Consider the following 22,297-nt stretch of genomic DNA (forward strand, 5'->3'; position numbering starts at 1 on the left):
GGTGTTCTTGCAGCTCATGCAAGCCAGCCAGTGCAGGCCATGGGCTTGCAGTAAGCTGGGGAGTGTGCATGTTTCATCGCTCCTGTCTCTCCTGGGTTAGGGAGAGGGTAGCTTTGGATTAAAGCCTGCTCCTTCTCCCATTCCAGGCCTGTTGTTGGAGGCCACCACAGTGGGGTAAGCCCACAGCTGGCAGTACAGGAGCAGTGAACTCAAAGCAAGGCTCGCTGTTGACATGAGTACTCTGGATCCTTTCCCAAGCAGGTGGGATGTCCTGTGGGCATGTCTGCATGAAAATACAGGAGCAACAGCCTTCAGCTTCGATCCCAACACACAAAATTCAAAAAAGGAATCCCTGAGGCAGGTGGCAGGAACCCCTGCCATTGCTTCCAAAGGGAAAGGTATCTCAGCCCCCACAGGTGCCAGAGCAAGGGGCCAACACTGCTATTAGAGAGCGCTGTGCTCTGTAGTTCCAGTGTCAGTTCCAACCCAGATGATGAGCAGCTGCTCAGTTCTAGCTGGTCCTTCACGCTCTGTTGGGCAGGAAGGATGGCTGGGAGGTGGTTGCCCTGAGCAGCTGTTGCAAGATCTTGTTCATATTCTGACTCATTTCCCATAGCCAGCATCTCTGTGTGCTGCCAAAACTCTCTTGCTCAGTTTTAATCTTCCTTTGCCACTTACAAAGGTAAGGGGATGAAGCTAGAAACAAATGTTGAAGTGAGGACAGAACCCTTTGAATCATGGTTTCTTGAGGTACCTTTCTGCTACTGGGGCAGCAGATCTTCCTGGGAAGAAGGCCGTTCTTATAGAACAAGTTCTTATTCTGAGCTCTCCCCTAGAACGAGACAAGTAAGGGCGGTTTCAAAGAAAAAAAACACTACTTTATTTGGGTAGTTTGGAACAAAACTGACAGACACCACAGCTATTCACAGCACAGTCTGCTAGGCAAAGTTGGGAGTAAATTCATTAACAAAACAAAGTTACTTCTTTGACTGCATTGTGAGCCTAACAATGTGCTTGGTAGATCTTGGAACATCCTTCCAGAAGATTGGGAAGAAGTCAGGCTCTTTAGAGCTCGCTGCTTTTTAATAATAAGTATTACACTAGAGGGCATACCAGCCTCTGCTTGAGCAAGCCCCTATCTACCTGATCACATAAGGAACCACCCTTCTTCCTCTGGTGACTCAGATGAAGTAATTTAAGAAGCCAAATTTGCAGTTAGCTTTCAAAGGTTTAAAAATGAACGTCTCTGCGCTCCCGCCCTTCTTGTTAGGTCCTAAAGCCACAGGCAGTCCCAGGCATGACTGGTGCTGCAGGTACAGAGGAAAGACTTCACTCACTAAAATTTCAAATTACATGAGCTACTGGAGGAAGAGGGGCCTTAATTTATACAGTGCCAGTAAAATTTATACAGTGCCAGTAATGGGAGCTTTCTCTATAGATGCTCTTGCTGGATACCAATCTGTATTTACAATTAGGTGCAGCCACTTGCAAGGTATGTGCATTTTTCATTTGTCAAAGGTAAAAGTTGGTTTTACAGGAAAATAAATTTAAAATTTGTTGTCAGAAACTTAGATAAGGGAAATCAGCCTTACCAAAGGTCTGCACAGGGAGTGAAGGACTGACCTCACTGCCAGGAGCAGACCACAGCTGAGACTGGCAGTGCCTGGTGCATAGTCCTGAAAATCAGACTGATGGGAAAGCTGCTTTCTGACCAGAGCCGCTCTCTTGCTCTCTTATCATTAAATGGAGTACATAAATGTAAGCAAGCAAGCATTAGGATTTTGAACATAAAGAACAAGAGCTTGAAACAGTGGGAACAGGTACAGCAAGTGGCAGAAAGCCCAGCACTTATGCCAGGAGACTGTTCCATAATCAAGTCTCTGAGCTCACTTGCTTAGAACAGCATGGGTGGCTCACCACCCTTCTACAAAGCAGCTGGATTTGACTAACAACCAGTTTCTTGAAGGGTTCAAATGAGCTCCTGCTGCAGATTCTAACTGACACTGATCTGCGCTTTCAGCAGCATAGTTCTCCATAGGGAAGGGGCCAAGGCAGTGGTGAGAGGCAGTTTTGGGAATAAAACCTTGATAGAATTACATTCCCCATTCAACTGGTCACACCATGCTCACTAGTGGCTCTGTAACAAAGGGTAAGTTGCTGGTTTTAATTCAGGTGGCTTGTAAGAGAGACCAGTAAGAGGCCATGACTCTTTCTGACACCCCCAAGAAGCCACCCAAGAACTTCGAGATGGGCCAACTCCTCTCTGCCCACGTTGCAAACACCATTGTATGGTGGCAAGGGTGATGCTGATGCAGGAGCACTGGGCCCAATCTCGATCCTGTGCAGGTTATTTTTAGCTTCAAAAAGAAATTTGCTTTGGCAAAGGTTCTAAAATACCTTTAGATCTGAGATAGAGCCTTAGTGTAATATTTTAATCCAATTCTAAGAGATCACACAATTAAACAGGTTTGAGCCAGGAGCCAAGTAATTTTCCAATACCTTCTTTTGATCCCATTAAGTACTACCAGCTCTTCATGATTATGCACCAAGCTTGGGTGTGTAGTTGTTTTTGTTGTTCCTGAAATGCACCCTTGCTCATCTCCGTATCTGCAGTTTTTCCAGCAGTAGCACAGAACCAGTAGGTGGAAGCAAAAGTTTCTGCAATCCAGGTGTGGGGAGAATGCTGGATATGAAACAGACGACATCCTACCTGCACAGATCATGGAACTGGATACCTGTCAAAGATCTTCTGGCTTAAGAGCCAGCAAGATGTTATCTTTTGGTGGTTTTCATGCACTGCTCTGCAGTTTACCAAGAGAGCCATGCATCCCTGTGTGAAACCCCAGACTCTCCAGCACAGGGAGTTCAAGTGTAAAGGAACTATGCAGCAGAAATCAGAGAAGTTCTTTGGGTTGGGTTTTTTTCAACAAACAAATTTAGCAGTACACATCTCCCCAACTAAATCAGAACAAAATCAGTCAAGCCAGTCTATGTTTTAATGGACCTTAACTACAAAATATATTTAAATACATAAATAAGTTACTGTAATAAAAAATAACTGTTTGAACTTCTGTCTTGCATAAATACCACATCTGCACTCTGATGCTCTCTTAATGGAGTTTTGGTCTGTATAACATTTCTCACCTAACAAGTTAACTACAGCACTACCATTGTATTTACTTCACCCTACAGTGGAGTAGCGGTCTGAATTAACTGCTTGTCATGCATTATCTGCTCAGTGCATGGAATCATTGCCTCTGCACAGCTGCTGCTCCTCTGCCTAAGAAGAAGCTGTTCCCACACGCATTATCCTGAACAGTGTGTTGAAGTTGTTGCTTCTTATTGCATCCCGACAAGCACTGATCACCTGTGTTTTAGGTTTGCCAACTGCAAGGAGGAAAAAAAAGGAAAGGAAAGGGAAAAAATTCTCAGTTACAGTGTAATAAACTGGTAAAAATATTTACTCGATCCAGGCTGAGAATTTAGGAATTTCTTTCAAATACTTTTTAAACACATGATGAATCATCACCTTTTTTCTAGTACACAAATAAAATCCTTTCTTTAAAGACGAATCCCCTGTAGCTCTCTCTTATGAGAACTTGTTGGAAGGGGAATGCTATAAACATACAAAAAAGTACCTCCCTCCCCAAAGACCTAGAGGTCTAATAATGCAGATAAAACAGCCCTGCTTAAGTTAGTAGTTGCTTTTTTAAAAGCAGAATTAAAAAAACTAACAACTGAAGTAATTCTAAAAACATTTTTAAAGTAGTATGTTCAACAAAACTATCAATTTCTGCCTCATTCAGAAATCTGGAAATTATTTCAAATTGTTCTTTATAGAATTGTGATCCCAGATTATACGGGACACTCACAGTTGACTGTCACATGTAATTGGCTATGACTAAAGAATGAAAGATTACTTCTACTAACTGAGTTTCAGGCCAAAAAGCCTGAAGTCACTTAACTAACCCAGGTGACCTCTGGGACACATCTTACGTGCTTCTCTGGGGGTCTGAGACTCCCCATTGCTTTCAAAAACAAAGACTTACCACGTAACCGCCCAGCCCTTTGGATTGCCTGATTCACAGCTTTCAGGTTATTCAACAGCTCTGTGTGATTGTTGCAACGAATTTTGTATTGACTTATTAAATCTCTGTTCAGGTCATACAGCTCGCTGTACCGTGTCTTCATGGTTTTCCTGGGGAACAATCAGCCCAGTTATTTGCATCTCTGAGGACAAGAAAGTCATTCCTGTTTTGTCAATATAAAGGTGTAGCAATACATGGTTGTGTTGGCTACCACAGTCACCTGCCTGTCTGCCAGCTACAAGACAACAGACTTGTCTAGACATGTTGGTTATACTCATTATTTTACTAAAAAACCCTGAACAGTCTATTTTTGCAGTTATTTTATCCAGCAAGACAAAGTGGAGGCACCACTTTCCCCAGTGAAAGTACCACCACCCTGCAGTAGCTTGGGCCTCTTTACTGCTGCTCTTCAGTGTAAAGCTCGGAATTAGCAGAAAACAGCAAATCAGAATGAAAGCCTGACACCAAAAGTTTCTTTCCTGGTGTTCTCAAAATTTCACACACCACAGATAGCTTTTCCTGCCTTCTTCCCTTAATATATCTTTTCTAACATATCTCACCATCCTGAAGTAGATTCACCTCAGCTGCTATACACTAACCCTGTTGCCTTCCCCTGACTGGTTTCTTACCTAAAGAACATGACAAGGTTCAAGGAGAGCTCATGGTGAGACCATCAAAGGCACAATTCTACATCAAAAATTGTAACTAGGTAACTCTTGTATCACACCAATGTTTTTCTGTGTCTAAACCCCAAACACACAAGCCAGGCAGCAATTGCTCACATGTCTCCCAGGAGCCGGGCATCTTCCGCCTGAACCAACATGCTGCGGATGAGGTTGGAGAGTTCAGCCATGTCAGCAGTGATCCACTGATTAACTGTGTGATGCTCGTCCACCTGTCCAAGGCAAACAAGTCATGAGCAAGGGTCCTTGGTACCCTGGGCACACAGGGTTCAGGTTAAACCTCAGCCCAATGCAATATAAAATAACATCCCAACCTAACCAACCAGCAACCCTGACACCGTTCTCTTTCCCCTCACTCCCCACTGACCCCAGAAAGGGTGAGTACACTGAGATACACATCTCACATGCTGACCCAAAACCAGAGCTCAGTCTCCCAGACAACATATTTACTTTATCCTAAACAACCAACTGATGGGACCAAGGGCCTGTTCTACAGAACAAAAACAGACAGGAAGTTGAGTGTGCCACAAAATATACAGTAAGCCATTGTGGGCTGATTTGCATAAAAGAAGATAAAATAGTTTAGAGATTGTCTCATAAAAAAAAACCAGTGACTGCTTATCTGCCTACTTAGAAATGTCCAAAGCCTCCTCACCTTCACCAATACTTTACGCAGCTCCTCAAAGTACGCAGGAAAATCTGCTTTCACCTGTAAATCTTCAATGGCCAGGAAAGAGGCCATTGACTGGATAATATCACCAGCTAGATCAATATCATCTGTGTTGATGGAAATCTGTCAGAAAGGAAAGAAAGCACTTTAGCACTCTTCCATGCCAGAACATGTGAAACTGCCCATCAGTATTGCCTCTCCAAGTTACCCACACTCAAATCAGGTCCTTTTATCAAGAGGGCACAGGCAAGCTCTACAGCTTTCAGTAGACAAGAACACACTGATTTCAAAGGGGCTTTTATTCAGGTTTGGGATAGAGAGGCGTCTGTGCACACAGGACCAGTTACAGGCAGAAGTTACAGGCAGCCTTTATGCCTCACATTATGGCTCCCTGAAACCATTCGGTGAGGAAACAATTTCTCTCTTTCCTATAGATCTGCAGGCTAAGCAGTTTACTTCACTAACAGGCCCTGGAATTTACCCACCAACAGTAAACAGACACAGAAGTTTCCAAAAGCATGAGTGCCTTCTCTGCCTGTTTAGTCATCCTTCACTTTTACTGCCTCCAACTGGCAGTATGGGTATACTGGTTTTACTGGAGTATCATTGAAGGGCTGCTCCCCTTGTCCAGAGAGGTACTCACCTCTCCACCATGCTTGATTTTGATGCAGAGCTGACCTGCATTACGAAGGGAAGTGAAGCAAACCTGAAAGGGAGCACTCTGAAACTCTGCATCCTCTGGCAGCAAGAAGCTCTGATTCAGCCACATAACGATCTTGAAAAATAAAATTAAGAGCATCAGCCATCCCTTGTGTGTAAAGCCTGGGAACCACACAATGTCCCTGCAAATAATGTGCATCAGAACACTCTGTTCAGGGTACCACGGAAATTTCATTTACTAAATTTCATCCCATAACCCCATGTCATGAACTTCTTAGAATGAGGACAATTGAATCTTTGCACCAAAGCTGACTGTTCCTAAAATAATCAAATCCAACAATCGGAGACTGCTACGGAACTGAGCCACTACCTGAGCACTGTGCTGCCTTTTTCCTTTCTCTGCTCATCTACAAAATTCAGCACTCACTAGAGGTCTCCTGCTATCAGCAGGCACACAGCAAACAAGATAATATCTATAAAGCACTTTCTGATCTCAAGCCTTTAGTTCCTGCAGGAATTCCTGATGCTTGGAATGCCTCAACTGAGTCACCTTTTAAAGACAGAAAAAACCAGGGTTGACTTGAAATACACAGACTCCAAAGGCCACTAGTGCCGTTCACTGCATAATTTCTCCTTTGCTATTGGAAATCTCAAGCTGATTGCAAACCCTTCACCTGTGCAAGACCTGAAACCAGGAAGAAGAGCAGAAACTTACCCTTTGTGGCCTCTCATTCATGGTACAGTTAACAAAGCTCAGGGGCTCTGTGGCCGAGTCTGGGCTGCTCAGGGCATACATGGAAAAGCGAGGAAGCTGTCTTGTCAACTCAAATACATGGAACTGTGTGCTGGAAGCAATCCAATGGAAAAACAGAGAGTTAATAACATAGCAGGGATTCACCTATTGCAATGGCTCCTGGTTCTTTTTTAGCTGAAGACTGACACCCATAGTTTCCAGTTACATAATCAGCTTCTTACTGCTTCCCTGGAAGAAACACTGAAACTTGGAAATTCCAGGCTTATCACACGGTTGTATGATTCCTCTCCATTGCTGTAATTTTCAATAATCCTTCCAATGAAGTATACTCTCTAGGCTAATACATTTACAATTTTACTATATGATTGGGTGTTTTCTTTACAAGTTCAGTGAGGTCTTATTAAAAGCAATAATAAAGGCAAATAGAGAAAAGAGAAAGGGAATTCAGTCCCATACAGTCTTTCTGCAGTGGGTGGATAGATCTCAAAATATGCCTCCCTATTCAGGGAAAGAATGCTGCCTCCTCAGGCAGCAACAGCACTGGCAGATGTGAGCAGGAAGAAAGCTGTTTTCAAGGGTATATGAAGAGACATTTTATTTTATCCGGAGAGATTTCTATGGGAGACTGGAAAAATGTTGTCTTGAAATCAAGCACGTGTTACTTTCTATTTGCCCTGAAGCCAAATGGGCTCAGGATTACTTTATAGCTTGAGAAACACAGCTTTGTCTCCAGGCTTGCTCAAGCATTCCACCCAGAGCAGCCATGATCCAGGGCCCAGCCCCTTAGGGATGACAGGACAGAGTCTCTGCATCTGTTGATTCCCTCCACACACCCACAGTAAGACATCTCCTGGAAAAGTGTGCATTCTTTCCCTAAAAGCAGAACGAAAACACAACAGATCACAGTGATTCCAGAGCATTTAGACTTTGTCTGGAAAGAACTCAGTGCCACAGGTGCATCAATGTTTTTAAGAAAGCATCGCAGCTCTCCTTTCATTAAGACAGAGAAATGGAGCACCCAGGAATTAACGGTGCACCTCCCATGGGACAAGCATGAAACCACATTATTGCTGTTTCCTGGTCCCCCAGTTCTGGAGACCAGCAGAGATCACACCACAAACTCACCTGTTTCGGTAACCCACAAAGGCTTTGATGTGCAAATCCACAGGGACATCTTTGGGTGGAGTAAGGGCAACACGAACACAGCCTGAGAGGTTCTGGAGACTGGGGTGGACCACATGGCTCTCTCCTTCAAATATGCCCTCAGCAAAGATCAGCACAGCACGGATGATTGTGTCTTAGCAACAGGAAGAAAAAGCAGCTCCCAAATTAAAAGCTGTCCTCTGGCAACAAACCACCACTGTTTTCAGAATTAAGCATGTTCAACTCCTTACATCACTCCTCTGAATTGTTAAAATATCCCAGGTGACCAGGACTATCTGGACTTGACTGCATACTCAGCATGCCTGCTGCAAGGTGAATTTGCTGTCTTGGGGTAATTCCAGTTTTGCATGTAATGCCAACTGAGATCCAGCTGCACTCATGCAACACCCTCACTAATGCAGCTGTGGGTTGATGTTTACAGTCAACACAAGAAGTGCTGCAGGGATCACCAATGCTGGTTTCATCCAAGTTAAATGTTAATTGCCTCAGAAAATAACACATAAGAAACAAATTCCATCCAACTCCTCCTCCCCTAAGACCCATCCAAGGAACACAGCTTGATTCAAAACTCTGTGAAAGGAAAGAAACCACAAAAGGGACATTACAAACAATAAAGGGGTGACATTCAAATCATCAGCTAAATTTAACTAAAATTTTGCATGATTTTACATGAAGTGAATATCAATGGTTGAAGGTTACCACTCACCATTTGTGGTGGAAATACACAGCTCCACATGGGCAGACTGGCTGTCAGAGCCCAGATTAACTGAGAGGGCTGTCTGGAGTTGGGTGTTTGCTGGAATCAGACCTCTCTGCCCATCAGCTTCCTTCAACTGAGTGTTCAATTCAGCCTGTTACAGAACACATACCCATCAGCATCAGAATGTCAAGATTTTGATTCAAAAAACCTAGAAAACATATACACAAGTCAGTACTCTTTTCTTTCAGAGGAAGGTTGTATTACAGCAATTCCCACATGCTCCCAACTAGCTATGAGTGGTGGCTGGTTTGGGCATGGAGCTGCGGACACTTGGGCTACAATATGTTTGAGTGCTTCACTATGGATAGGCCTCAGCTCTGTATGCAAACTGTTACTCAAAGAACACTTCAAATACGTCAATTTTAAACACAATCTTACAGAATTCCAAGCTTCTGCCATGGTGGTCATTTGCTGTTCAAAGATGAGTTTGCTCTTTCCTCAAACTATTTTTTGAAACTTTCACCATCAAGCCATAAGTGTGATTCCTACATCCTGGCAGTGCTCCCCACCCTCACCCAGTGACCCAATCCTCTCACACAATCCCCTCTGACTCCCAAGATGGCTTATGCACTGAAAACTACAATTTTCAATCATAAGCCAAAGCACAAGACTGAAGGGAATCCAGTTCTAAACACAACTGCTCTGGCAAGAGGAAGAAGCAAAGAAAGCATTATTAAAATACAAAAAGCAAGTTCTGAACTTGCACAAGGAGCTAGCCAAATGCAGAGGCAGGAGCCCCCAGCAGACAATCTCACTGCATCCTGACAAAGCTGCAGTTCTGACTTGTCTGGACTGCCCCACAACTGCTTTCCAGATTACTCTGGATTTTTACCAACACAAAGGTGTGTTTTGGCCCTACACATTATTTAAGCAGTACCTTTGCATTTTCCTCATAATTTTTCAATTCCAGCAGCAGATTTTGCTTCTTTTGACTAAGTTCTCGGATAAGATCCTGCTCAGCACTTGTATCCATTAGGTTCCCTTTCATTTCCTCACCTCCTGGCAGATAGCCTCGGACTGTACAAAAACAAAACATAGCCCATTTCAGCAAAGACTTCAACAGCCTGCCCAGAACTTCAGTTTCTGTTACATGACTCTCTTGTACCACCTCTGCAGTTCTGGTCTTCAGCTAGTACTATCCAGCTGAAAACTTGAGCATTGATTTAGACCCACGAGTCTCTTACTTTCTTGGTGACTGAGGCAAGAGAACTGCATTAAAAAAAAAAAAAAAGGTGAATTTCCAACCTGTCTTTTAAGCTGTACTCACCTGACCAGACAAGTGCAGCACACAGTCCTTTTGCAAGAGGATTCCCACTGCCACTGCAATCATTCTTTAAGGTGCTTAGGCAAGTTTACAATTATGCAAAATTAATAAAATGTGTGCCTGGATTTCTAGAGCTGGTCAGAGGAGTTGTGGCTGTCTGGAAGTGGCTGTAAGTCACTGTTAATCAGCCAGTAAACAAGATTTACCCACACTAGCTTTTCCCCAAATCAAGGGATATTTCACTTCAAGGGGTAAGACTTGTTTCCCAGTAGCCCAGAGGAGCACAGAGTTATGGAAATACCTCGAACTGTCAGTGGAGACAGAGGACCTGAACAGGTGATGAGACAACTTTAATTTTGCTCTAAGGCTGTGCACCTTGACTTCAGCTCTAAAAATGAAAGCCAGGGACAAAAATCTTTTACCTGGGAAGAATATGCTGCCTGACTGCAAATGACTGCTGCCCTGTAAAGAGTTGCGTGGAACTTGAAATCATTCAGCTTGCACACTGTCCTCTGATGAAAGGACACACTTTATTATTTCTGAGTGAATCATTCATTTAAAATGAGAGCAAGACAAAAACCACTGCAACACAAGAGAACACCTCATGTGAAAGGATGCTGGTCCCAAATAGAACTCTAATAACACTCTCTATATAACCCCAGCCACACTAATTACTAAGGCCTAAAGGGATCCCCATTGTGCAAGGCTTGTCTACAATGGACCCATCAGAAAAGGATGATCATGTTCAGTGATACCAACCTACACAACTCTGCTAGGACAAGGTTCTCCAGAATTGCTTACAATGCTCCCCTTCCATAAGCTTGGGAAGAAGTTTTATAAGCTGAAGCCCAAATGCAGCAAATCCCCACAGCCTATGATTAAGACAGTCAGCAAAACACACTGCTATTTAACAAGGACAGGCTTTTGTTTCAAATGGGCTGTGCCAGACCTGCTTGTCTCAGGCCACTGACGCCAAGGAGTCGGATAATCACACCAGTGTCTTTCCTGGAGCCATCCCTGTAAATTCATCCTGAGCTTATTTAAATCATCTGTGATCATATTTATTTCCACTCACAATAACGAGGTCTGACTTCTCAAATGCATGGTGGGATAATCCACCACTTCTCCAGTCTCAGGATAGCATTTTCCAGGAAACAAAGCACTGTTAACATCTAAAATTTCTAATATAAAAACTCTTCATCTGCAGAAGAAAACCAAAACACACACACCCTCAGTTCTTTAAACACCTTTACCTACTGTAAAGTGGCAAAGAATTAAAACATAGAAAAAAGATTTCCTACACATTCATCTATTATAATGTAGCCTGAAGAACCAGAGTCTGTACTGAATATCATTATCTTTGCATTAGGATGGGGTTTCTTCCATTAGACAAATGAATTTTGATGGTTTCTTGGATCATAATGAAACACATGCTGATTCTCACAGAAAAGGCAATATTCAAAATCCTGTTTGCAGATAGCATAACTCAAAATTCCCTTAACTGCACATAAAGCAAAGGGAATTTGGCACGCAAAACGTTGGAACAAAAACGATGTTTAGCTAATCTGAGACGATGTGATGTGCCTGATATTGCTGTGTATTACATTAATACCATTAACAATGCTTTTACCTTCACCATCAATTGAGCAGCAGATTAACTGGGTGCTCCCATCCATTCTGTAATCCCCCTCCACCAGTCCTGCAATTGAGGAAGCAAAGTTGTCCTTAAAGATGACCTCCCCAGTCCGGTCACTGCGTGCATCAACCTGGAAAAACAAAAACTTCCAAGCCTCAGCATGAAGAGAAAAGCCATCTCCAAAACACATGTCACGCCATACTCTAAGCTGTTAACTGAAAGCCAGCTCTGCTCACAGAACTGCAGGGGAAGTTGCAGCTCTACTCATCCAAACACCACACATGAAAAAAGTACTATCAAGAAATGACCTCTGGGCAGACTCTAGAAGGAGCTAGAAGGAACTTCTCTTCAGAGATGCTTCCCTAAGTTACAAAACTAAAAAAGGAAGGAAATAAAAGGAACTGCAAATCTGCACTGGAAAGGTTATGCACATATGATGCAGCAATGATGGGACTAAACCAGAAATAACTTTAATGCAGTATTTACAACCTCTCCTCTCAGCTGCAGCCCTTGTGTGGTGAATTATTTTTATACACAAATACCACAACCTTCAATTACCTTTCATTTGATAAGAAGGGTGAGGTGGGCTCAGTTTCATGCACTGTGTAATTCCCACAGATCACAGCATTACTCTTTCTAGGAGTTATGGACTGCTTCAGACCAACAAATTGAGTAGAGACTACCAGTGGAAAAGAACAGAAGCAAAGCAAGGAGAGGTTCTCTGTCACTGTGAAGCTCAGTAAAGAAAGATGCAGGGCACATGTTTATGGAGCAAAGAGGAAATATCTTGGTTTATTCATGCATCTCTTTATAAAGACTTTTTAAAGAGCATCCCCTGTCTATCCCCAGTTGGGCAGTAACAAGTTGTTACCCTGTACTGATTGGTCACTCAATCAGCTGGTGTGTATATGCAGAATGAGTTGTTTGTGACATACAATTTTCATTTTCCTACCTAACGGTGTAAAAACAGTTTATACAGGTGGCTAGAGTTTTTCACAGTCCTAGAGTTCTTTCTCAGGGAAAGCAGGTTGTTTTCTACAGTCCTGGAGTTCTTTCTCAAGGAAAATAAGTTGTTTTTCACTGCTGCAGGACTCTGTTCTCATGAAGAGCTGTCAGCTTTCTCATGGCTTCTGTTAGCTCGAGTCAGGATTCAGTTTGTAAGGCCTCTGGCCTGCTGTTTCACCACCACAGTTCTCTCTTTAACAACATTACACATCTAATCCAATGTAAGTTACAACACATCTGGGCTCAGGACTGCCAGCTTGATATGAAGTTATTAAAGTGCCACAGGCTAATGAGAGTAATAAGAGGTGTGAAGAAAAAAGCACAGCTTTACAGAAAAACCTGGCAAGCTGCTTCCAGGAGAGATGTGGCAGTTACAACAGTCATTTCTGGCAAAGGGGAATACCAAGGAACAGGCTTAAAACACTAAAACTGAGCTGTATAGAATGCCTCTACATAAAATGAAATAATGCTTGATTAATCCTGCCACAGTCAAGACAGATGCTGCTCTCCTGTTACATAACTGCTTTGTCCTCCCTGTAGTTTTGGGAATTCAGAACACACTGCAGAGGATTATTCACATGTCCTCAAGACACACCTGAATAGAAACACTCAAGAACTCTAGGATGTGGCATATGATCTCTGCTGCCATGGTAACAACTTGCCACACCTTAGCAATTGACTCTGAGCTAAGCAGGGGAAGCAGCTTTTCTCTGATCTTGCATTTGGCACAAGACTCACAAGCCAAACTAGGTTTATTGCAATAGATCTGCAGTGCTCAGGTTTCTCAATTGGTTTTCATTTTTTGGTTGTTGTTCATCAGATAACTTAACAGCCTTGCTCAAACACAGCCCCATATCTACAGCTCCTCATTTTCCCCTGTATAAACTCACCTTCCCATTTGACCAGCCAGTGATCAACTCACACACTCCATCAGAGTTCAGGTCAAATGCATGTATGCTCATTGCTTGGTTTTTTGACTGAGGGCAGAAAAGAAAGAACAAATTAAGCTTGGGTATGTTCTCTAAACTTCACATGCTTGCCACTTGCAAAACACTGGACTGTGAGACTACAGAGAGTACAGAAAGGAGTATAACTATGCCTCCTAACAGGAAGTTTCAGCATCACTAAGGTCACAGACACATAGACACATGTGACATCTTAGCCCTTGCACTACTAGTTTAGTACACTGCTTTTAAAGGCCCTGATAGTTTCTTTAAATACTTTTCATCTAAGCAAATGATTGGAACTCACATAAACGAAGTGTAAAAACCAAATCCTCTAGGAAAAAAAGTATCAGGGCCTCAGCACAGTCATAAAATTAGACTACTAAGGACAACCATGAGCCTCTTCCTGCCACCTCTCGAGGAATCTTCTTATTACTATTAAATATAATGTTCTGTGTTATATTAAGAATATTAAAATGAGCATCAGGAAAGGATCTTGTCAAACTGATTTGCAGGAGCAGGAAATTGCTATTGATGAGAAAAATTAACCTTGAACATAGACAATGCAAGATTTCAGCTTCTGAAAAAGTTTATTGATTCAACCAGAGGATATTCTAACATGAACTCGAATGTCTCCTGTTAAGCTGAAGAATCCTTAGTTGTATGGTTGTATCCCTGTTGTTCAAGCCACCACCAACAGCCTAAAATACTGCAGGAACTGACCTGGTATTTTATAGAACCGATAAAAACAGGTAGATTTTGTAAGAACAAAATTACATTAAGTTCTCTGCTCAGCAAAGCTCACCTAAGGGTAACATCAGAATGACCTAAAATTAGATATCAAGTCTCCAGGCAGCCTTCAAGCTTCCAGTGATGATACCCCACCAATGGACTAACCTTAATTCTCCAGTAGCGCGCCGCCTTGTTGTAAACTCCGACGGTGCCATTGGCAAGAGCGTAGCCAAAGCGACTGCCATACATGGGGCTAAGTGCAGTGATTGTCTGGTGGGAAAGGAGGGAGAGAGGACACAGGAGTGAGAACTTGTGCAACTTCAGCTAACAGGGAACAGCCTATAGACCTATCATATGAGTCCTACATTTCCTAAGTGGTAAATAAGTCTGTTGTAGGAAGTATTGAATGCTGAAGTAACTACTTTTAGGAATCGGTCTGAAATCACTGAAGGCCTTGTAGGATTTCCTCACACAAGCTGTATTACCAGTGTTAGGACACACTTCAGCAAGGATTACAGAACTGCCCTCAAACTGTGTACTTTGACCAACTATTTCCTACCACAGATAGCAAAACAACTGCTCATATGATTCCTGTGGTCATCAGGGCTAACACACTAGCATTGAGAAACTACACACAATATTCCTTAAGCTTAAAGAGCTGATGATGCCAAAGGTTCAACTTGCCTGGGTCAGGAAAGCTCCGGAGATATTACTGGTAGAAAATCTTTGCCCAGTACTAGTAAGAAAAAAATTAAAAACTGCCACAGTTGGACTCCTTTGGAACACCAGGCTAGGTGTCCCACCTGAATAAGCTCTGAGAAAGACCTGAGAGTCATAACTTGGCCTGTTTCTCACTCCTTTTAAAACTCATTCCTCATTGAGCTAAGGTTCTCAGAGCTTGGAAATGCAGGTTCTTCCACACACTGAGACTAGAGATTTTAATGTCAGGAGGAACAATTGCAATCATCTGTCTGGTCTTCTGTACAACGTAGCACAGGAGACTTCTTTCAATTAAATTCTTCCCCAACATTTTATTTAAACTTATCTGACTGTGCCCCTTGGATGTTTTACCACAAAAATTTGTTTCAAAACCCTTTATCCCTTCCTCTCACAATCTTCTGCTGAGTCTTTCCTAAGTATTAAACTAAATTACAAGTACCCAGTAAGGACAGAAGACCACAGCAACAGTCAGAAATTCAAACATAACAATAAACCCAAATTTATTCTCCATTTGTAAGAACCACAACAGTCTACAGCTTCAGCTTCACCAGAGTAAATGAATAAACACAGAAAATTAAAACTATCCAAGACTTCCAAACCAAACATAATGTACAAAGACACCGTTCCCTGAATTTACCTTCCTAAAAAGAAAGGTTTAGGTTCAGCTGTGTCCTTTTATGTAAGAACAGTAGAATCATAACAGGCCTCCTATGACTGCAGGTGTGAACTTAAAACAATTCTACTGAGGATCTGGAAATGAATCACACTTGAGAGTGACATACCTTTAGCATCCCTTTAACTAGAAATATCTAATGACCAGACTAGCCACTACACAGAGAACAAGACATATTACAGGCCCAGTTCTAATTGTAGTGATAGCAACAACCTCCTTTTCTGGAACAGTGCCTGGCTTTGTCTTTTATAGCTCTTCATAAGTGGTTTATAAGCTAAGCCTTTTAGCCCCATCTTGGGCAGCAGGGAGGTCTCAGATCTTAAAGGACAAAGGTCTGTGACCTAACTCTACCTTGGGTCCAGAAGGGCCGTGAGAAGACTGAGGACACTTCTAAATGAAGTGACAAGGATATTCTACTCCCTTCCTAGAAACCAAAATCAGTGGGCATTTTCTCTCAGTTCTTAAGCTAAACAGCAACTCCTACAGCTATTCCTATCCCTCTGTAAACATATCTGCCCCCATACCTTACTTCAGTCACCACAGCTCTTTTTATACAGCCAGAGTGTAACTCCAATTGCAATATAATCTTCCCGTTTTGCCTGGGCATCCCCCTTCTACCCTGCCATGCACTGTCTGGATATACACACAGGAACAAGTTTCATCATCATGACTGCATCAAAAACATTTGAGGAAAACTGCAGAAGGCATCCTTTTACTCAGAGGACACTAAAAGCTTCAACCACAATCCAGCAACCTTAATCACCCTTGCACAGGCTCCTGACTGTCAGCCAAGAACAGTCACTTTTCTCAGTGGGGTGAAAGGTTTATAAATAAACAAAGCAAAAAGCCCCCTGTATGATGAAAGACATTATTAAACTCAAACTTTCGCAGTTCTAGCAGAATAGATACTGTGCCAAATAGTTAAGTAACTACTTAACTACACAATAAATCTGAACCAGAGAAGCTTTAGAGTACACAACACTTTCAGCTCTGTCAGCAACTATAATAAACATTAGGCAGAAATAATTTACCTCTGTCTCTGACATTTCTGCCACAATCTCATCTTCTTTAAACACGCGGATGTCAAAATCTTCAGAGCCAACAAGAAGCTGAAAAAAAAAATAATGCTCTTTAAAAATAATCATTCAAGCTAAGGAAGCAAGCATCAGAATCCAGAGGACAAATGAATATTTCAAGTCCAGCAATGAAGAGGTTTTAACAGATCTGTGAAATGTTGCAAGTGTTGCACTGAAGATGTCTCATTTAAAAACAACAACCTAACAAACATACACAAAAAAAAAAAAAAAAAAAAAAAAACCAAAAACAAGACAAACAAAAAAAACCAACCTCAATGAATCCAAGTATCAACCATCTCTGCTTCTCCAACCTAAGTGGTGGCTGCCACTACTGCCAAGTAGAAGTAAAATCAGCTTTAACTGATGTAAATTATTATACCAATAGGCATTGAATTGGGTCTTCTGCCTCCTCACTCCTTAATATTTCCTACATTTTAGTTCTTTTCCTGTTTCCTAGTTCACCAGGTAGAAGGCATTAACTGGAAAGGAGCCCAGTGGAAAAGTTCGTACTGAAGATCGTGACAATTGTCAGGTTCCCTTTGCAAATTGATAAACCAAGGAACAGACCTGCTCAGTGCCTTGTCCATAAAGTCATCTATCAAATCAATGACAAATAGAATTACAAATCAAAGTCTAAAACCTGGTAGTACTTTTCCCCACTGGAACCCATGAGCCTTTCATCTTTATGTGGCAAAAGAGATACAAATCCATAACAAAGCTGGATTTTAAAAAATATTAAGAGTTTTTTTTTCTTCCCAAGTAAACATGCTTCATATTATGTCAACCTAAATCACATCAAGCTAAGTCTACTGCACCTACTGAAATTATTTGCAACAATTAACATATTTAAGAAGCACAGATTTCTTGACCAAGTTGCAACCACCAGCAAAAGGCAACCAGATAAAAGCACAAAATCCTGACACAATTACTGGTGATGCTGTATTTTCCAGACATGCCTAGATTTTTTGGGTTAGTTTGATTCACCCCGTCCACCTCAGTGACTTTCATTCCACTGGACAGAAATTTTAAAGAGCGAGTCAAAGTTCTGCTCCACAAGTATTCTGCCAGATGGCAGAAAGTAACCTTCAGCAATCCAAAAATCCTGAGGAAGGCAGTGAGAAGTTAGTTCTGTTAGCTACTAAAAGTATATTCATGCAGTTTTTAAAATCAGTACATTTTAAATATAAACTTGATTTTACTGGGGCAGAAAGAACAGAAATGAAGCTGACACAGTCATTTACCACGTAAGACACAAAGTGATAATTTAGGAAGCTTCTTCTTGCATTTTCTCAGAACTTCAGTTCTAAACCAGAGGCAGTTTCACAAAAGCCACAAATAAAAGTAAATAAAGAAAAAACCCTTTAAAATCACCTAGATAATTAAGATCAAAAAGAACCCTGAAAATGTCTCAGTAAATGCATGTTGGGGTAACTGGCCCAACAAGTTAGTCAGATATTGTATCCAGCTCTACTCAGCCCAAAATAGCACCAGATTACACCAACTGCCAAGAATGAACTTCTATCAAGCAGAAAAATATAGCAAAACCCACTTAAAAGCACAAGTGCAAAACATTTGCAATTAGTGCCATAGATCAGTTTCCTGGTTTCTGAATCCCTAGACACTGTCTCCACTTTCTATAAACACCTCTCAGCACATTAAAAAATTGAAAAGAAATTGTGCAGAAATTGATTTGAAAACTTGAAGCTGTTTCACTTCCTAAAGATCCCAATCAAGCAGGGCCTGTATCAGTTTAGTGCTTATAAAAAACACATGAAAACTGTCAAGGCCCTTTACACACTATTACATAGTCCAACTGGATATTCCAAACAAGGATTTTTCAGGAACTAAACAAAGAAGTTCAAGTAATTATGTTTAAAGTCTTAAGACAAATTACAAAAGTAAGTATTTTTAGCATAATGATTTAACTTCATATTGATTTGCATCTGATGTATACTAGGAAGCCATTAATCTTCTTAAATATTCATATTTAGAAGCACAGTTGTTCATTTGGGATGAAGAAATGTTTCCAAAAGAGAATGCCATCCAAATTCACAATTTAACCAACTCTTGCAGCCTGTACAATCAGAATGGCAGCTGTTTCCTATTGTTTGTCTCACATCATTATCAGTAAGATGTGTGTTACAAGTTGTTGTCATTTTAAAACAGCAAAGCAAAGGGTATTTCATTTCCCCATGTCCCTATAAGGAAACAGAAGGGCAGGACATGAAGACAGATTTCTCGATTTTACCAAGCATAAATGAAGCTTTTCAAAGAATAGCTTTTTTAAAGTTCACTTTTACATGTAAGCTTGCAAGTTGTTTCTCTGAAATTTAAAAAATTTCATAACCATATTCAAGAAACACCACTGAAATAGATGCCTTGCCAACTGATGATCACAGGCATTTCATTGTATTGCTCCTGGTGTAAAGAAAAATGAGAAACTTTAACTGGTGAAGTAAGTCAGTTGTATTTGATAATCTAAGTTTTTTTATTATCATTTCACTACAAGACCGCAAGAACAACTGAATTTATGTGTAAATGGTTACAAACCTCAGTTTTTCCATCATCATCAAAGTCACACAGTGCTAATGAACGAACGTTGTCTCCAGTAACCTGCAATGAGAAGGACAGTACTCAGTGATGGTCATAGCTGTCAGAAGCTGAATTATTTTTATTATCTCAACTGGAGAAGAATAATTGACACAATCAGTGTTCAAGTAACACCTGAGTGCACTGAATAGCTGGCCAAAATACAGTTTAATACCTGAGATAAATTAAGAACAATCAACAACTAAAATAACAGTTATCATATTAAAAAAAACCCAGGATGATTTAGTGCCATTTAAAGAATCTTCTAGTAACATCAAAACTATTATGCGTGGCCTTACCGTCCAAAAACGGTCATTTCCTTCATAATCAAAGCCCTGCAGGGCACAGTTTCCACCAATAATAGCAAGTGGAGGTGAAATATCTCCCAGCTTCCCAAGAACTATTGCATTGGCTCCATCTGAAACCTGAAAAGAAGCATTAAAGGAAAAAGAAACAGCAGACAATAATACATCAGACCACACAAGTGAAGAAGAGAGCTTCCAATATTATTAGTTTAGCTGAGCTGTGAATGCCTATTATTTTTTTAATAATTTTTGGTCTTGTTAGGTGATGGGACATATGAATGCAATGTATATCTGTATGTGTGAGTGTAAATTTTCATATATTAATTTTGAAATACTGCAGATATTCTAGAGACAAAACATTCTGAATATAGCAGTAGGAGTAATGCATAGCACAGACACATAATTAGTTGACAAAGTAATGTAAAAACTGTAATCTTTACAATTCAAAGAAACAGAAAATTATGGAGATACTAAAAGAAGCAGACAGTTAAATCAACTTGCCTCTCTGTAAAACAAATCTGAGTTGTTATACACATCGTAAGCCAATAAATTAGTCTGTGTTCCAACCAGAAGACAGTCATAACCCAGCTGTGGGTTCAGCACCCCCGAAGTCAAACAAGTAATCCCTTGATTAATGTTCAGAAGAGAAATGTCTGAATCTTGGTTACTTTGCACCATTCGGTTTGTGTTTATTCTCTGTCCTCGGGCATGAGGATTGTGAATAAAAACCTGTAGAAACAAAGATATCAATATTAATACAACACATGTATCTGTTTGTATACAAACAGTAAAGACTATTGTTTGGATAATAACTGTGATGGGATAGAAGGCATTCACTCAACCTAAATGGGGACAAAAGACTGGGGGTTTTACTGACAATAGTATTTCTCCCAGTTATTCTTTAAACTATACCAGAAAAAGGGAAATGGCAGGAAAAACAGTGCTCTGACCAGTGGAGTTGCAACATCATTTTGTTTGTTTCTGAAAATGACAACTGACAAGTCTTTGGAGTAAGGCAAAAACAGGAAACCAAAGGGAGCAACAACAAACAAAACAAATTAGCTCCAGCTGGTAACAGTATTTGCAAAACATCCCAAACATTTAACACAATTTACCTGGTACATATCTGTAACCTCCATCTGTAGGTGAACATGGTTAATTTAAAAAGGATGAATGATAAATATGGTTTTACTCTCACTGACCAATGTTCAGTCATTGTAATTTGCCTGGAGCCAAGTCAGAGGATCACAGGCTCAACAGTTTGCTTTCTAGCTGTGCAGTCTGTCCCTTAGACAAGCCCTTGTTCTATGCTGTTCTAAAGGTGCCAAAATAAAATTAATAATGCTGGGAAACATCACAGATGAACTCTCTTTGTATTTACAACCTAAGTGCCCCTGTGGGTTTATGCTTCAACCTATGCTTTATTAGTCAGGTTGTACTTAATTCTGTTTTGTTTATGTTTCTAACTTAAACAGAGCACACAGGATGCTCTCTGTTCCCGTCAGGCTGTTTGTGCATCACCCACAGAAACCTCAGTCCCGTTATCAGCACAGAGCTTGGTTTGTAACAGTGCCACGGCTCACTGCTCTAAGAACTGCATGATAAAACCCATGGCTTAAAAAAAATCCCGCTGTCTGCTAGAAAACGTAAGTTTCTTTGGCGACTTGGGTTTGTAAACTGGCTCAGGCTGGAAGAAGCCACAGAAGTCACCCAGTCCAACCTCCCGCTCCAACAGGGTCCCTCAGAGCGTGTAACTCCAGATTGTGTCTAGACAGCTTTTGAATTTCCCCAGGGCTGGAGATTCCACAGCCTCTCTGGGCACCTCTGCTACTGCTCAGCTTCGTCTCCTGCTATTAATGTTTGCAAGCTCCCTGCTGCAGCAGAGCGAGGCTTCGAGCATCGCGTCCCCATGCCCGCACGCAGCTCGAGCGCCCGGGCCGCGGCTCTGCGGAGGGCGAGGGGAACGAGCCCCCGGCTCCTGCCTCGGCTCAGCCCTGGCAGGGGAGCTGGCGGGGGTTAGCGCGGCTTCCGCGGCGGCCGCCGGGGCTGCTCGGCCGGGCCAGGCCGCGCCGCAGCCGCCGAGGCTGCTCCTGCCCCGTTACCTTGCCCGCTTGCGTGGCGGCCGCCAGGCAGGGGTGCGTCCCGTCGTACCGGCCCAGCGCCACCATGCGGGGCAGGATCTTGTGGTTGAGCTTCAGCGTGAACACGGGCACCAACATGATGGGCGAAGGGCCGCGGGGCGGGGCAGGGCGGGGAACGCCAGAGGGAGCCGGGCCTGGCCGGGCCGCGGGGCCGCCGCCGGACGCGGATCCGCCGGCACCGGCACCGGCACCGCACGCGCGCACGCGCAGGCGTCGCGTCAGCGGGAGGGGCGCGGCCCGAGAGGCGGCCGCGGGGGGGCGCTGTGGGGCCGGGACGGGGGGAGGCGGTTGGTCTGAGGGGGGAGTGGGGGGGACCGGGGGAAATGGGGGAGATGGGACCGGGGGCAGTGGGGGAGATGGGACCGGGTTCAGTGAGGGAGATGGGACCGGGGGCAGTGGGGGAGATGGGACCGGGTTCAGTGAGGGAGATGGG

At 42.3% G+C, this 22,297-nt stretch overlaps 1 protein-coding gene across 2 annotated transcripts; it reads right to left on the bottom strand.

Moving 5' to 3' along the window:
* Window positions 1-856: 856 nt before the first annotated feature.
* BBS2 (Bardet-Biedl syndrome 2) lies at window positions 857-22,033 on the bottom strand. 2 transcript variants are annotated; one of them, XM_053987043.1, is made up of 17 exons: window positions 21,826-22,033; window positions 20,225-20,452; window positions 19,718-19,843; window positions 19,380-19,442; window positions 16,785-16,862; window positions 14,526-14,630; window positions 13,575-13,661; window positions 11,674-11,809; window positions 9,657-9,796; window positions 8,726-8,870; window positions 7,981-8,152; window positions 6,817-6,946; window positions 6,148-6,216; window positions 5,427-5,564; window positions 4,871-4,983; window positions 4,050-4,198; window positions 857-3,387 (listed from the first exon to the last, which is right to left on the bottom strand). In XM_053987043.1, the coding sequence occupies exons 1-17, from the start codon at window positions 21,940-21,942 to the stop codon at window positions 3,281-3,283; spliced, it is 2,103 nt and encodes a 700-aa protein (XP_053843018.1). In that variant the 5' UTR covers window positions 21,943-22,033; the 3' UTR covers window positions 857-3,280. The 2 variants fall into 2 exon arrangements, with proteins under 2 accessions (XP_053843018.1, XP_053843017.1); XM_053987042.1 differs by having other exon boundaries at window positions 6,085-6,216.
* Window positions 22,034-22,297: the final 264 nt, after the last annotated feature.

The sequence above is a fragment of the Vidua macroura genome, chromosome 11 (assembly GCF_024509145.1).
Source record: "Vidua macroura isolate BioBank_ID:100142 chromosome 11, ASM2450914v1, whole genome shotgun sequence".
NCBI lineage: Eukaryota > Metazoa > Chordata > Aves > Passeriformes > Viduidae > Vidua > Vidua macroura.

What these genes read in the sequence shown, in the direction of transcription:
- BBS2 (XM_053987042.1), bottom strand. Translation starts at nt 21,942, where the DNA reads ATGTTGGTGCCCGTGTTCACGCTGAAGCTCAACCACAAGATCCTGCCC. An exon ending in CAGATTTGTTTTACAGAGAG is followed by an intron (nt 19,844 to 20,224) that starts GCAAGTTGATTT and finishes GCTTCTTTTCAG; the next exon opens with GTTTCAGATGGAGCCAATGC. An exon ending in AAATCAAGCATGGTGGAGAG is followed by an intron (nt 5,565 to 6,084) that starts GTGAGTACCTCT and finishes CCTTTCTGACAG; the next exon opens with ATTTCCATCAACACAGATGA.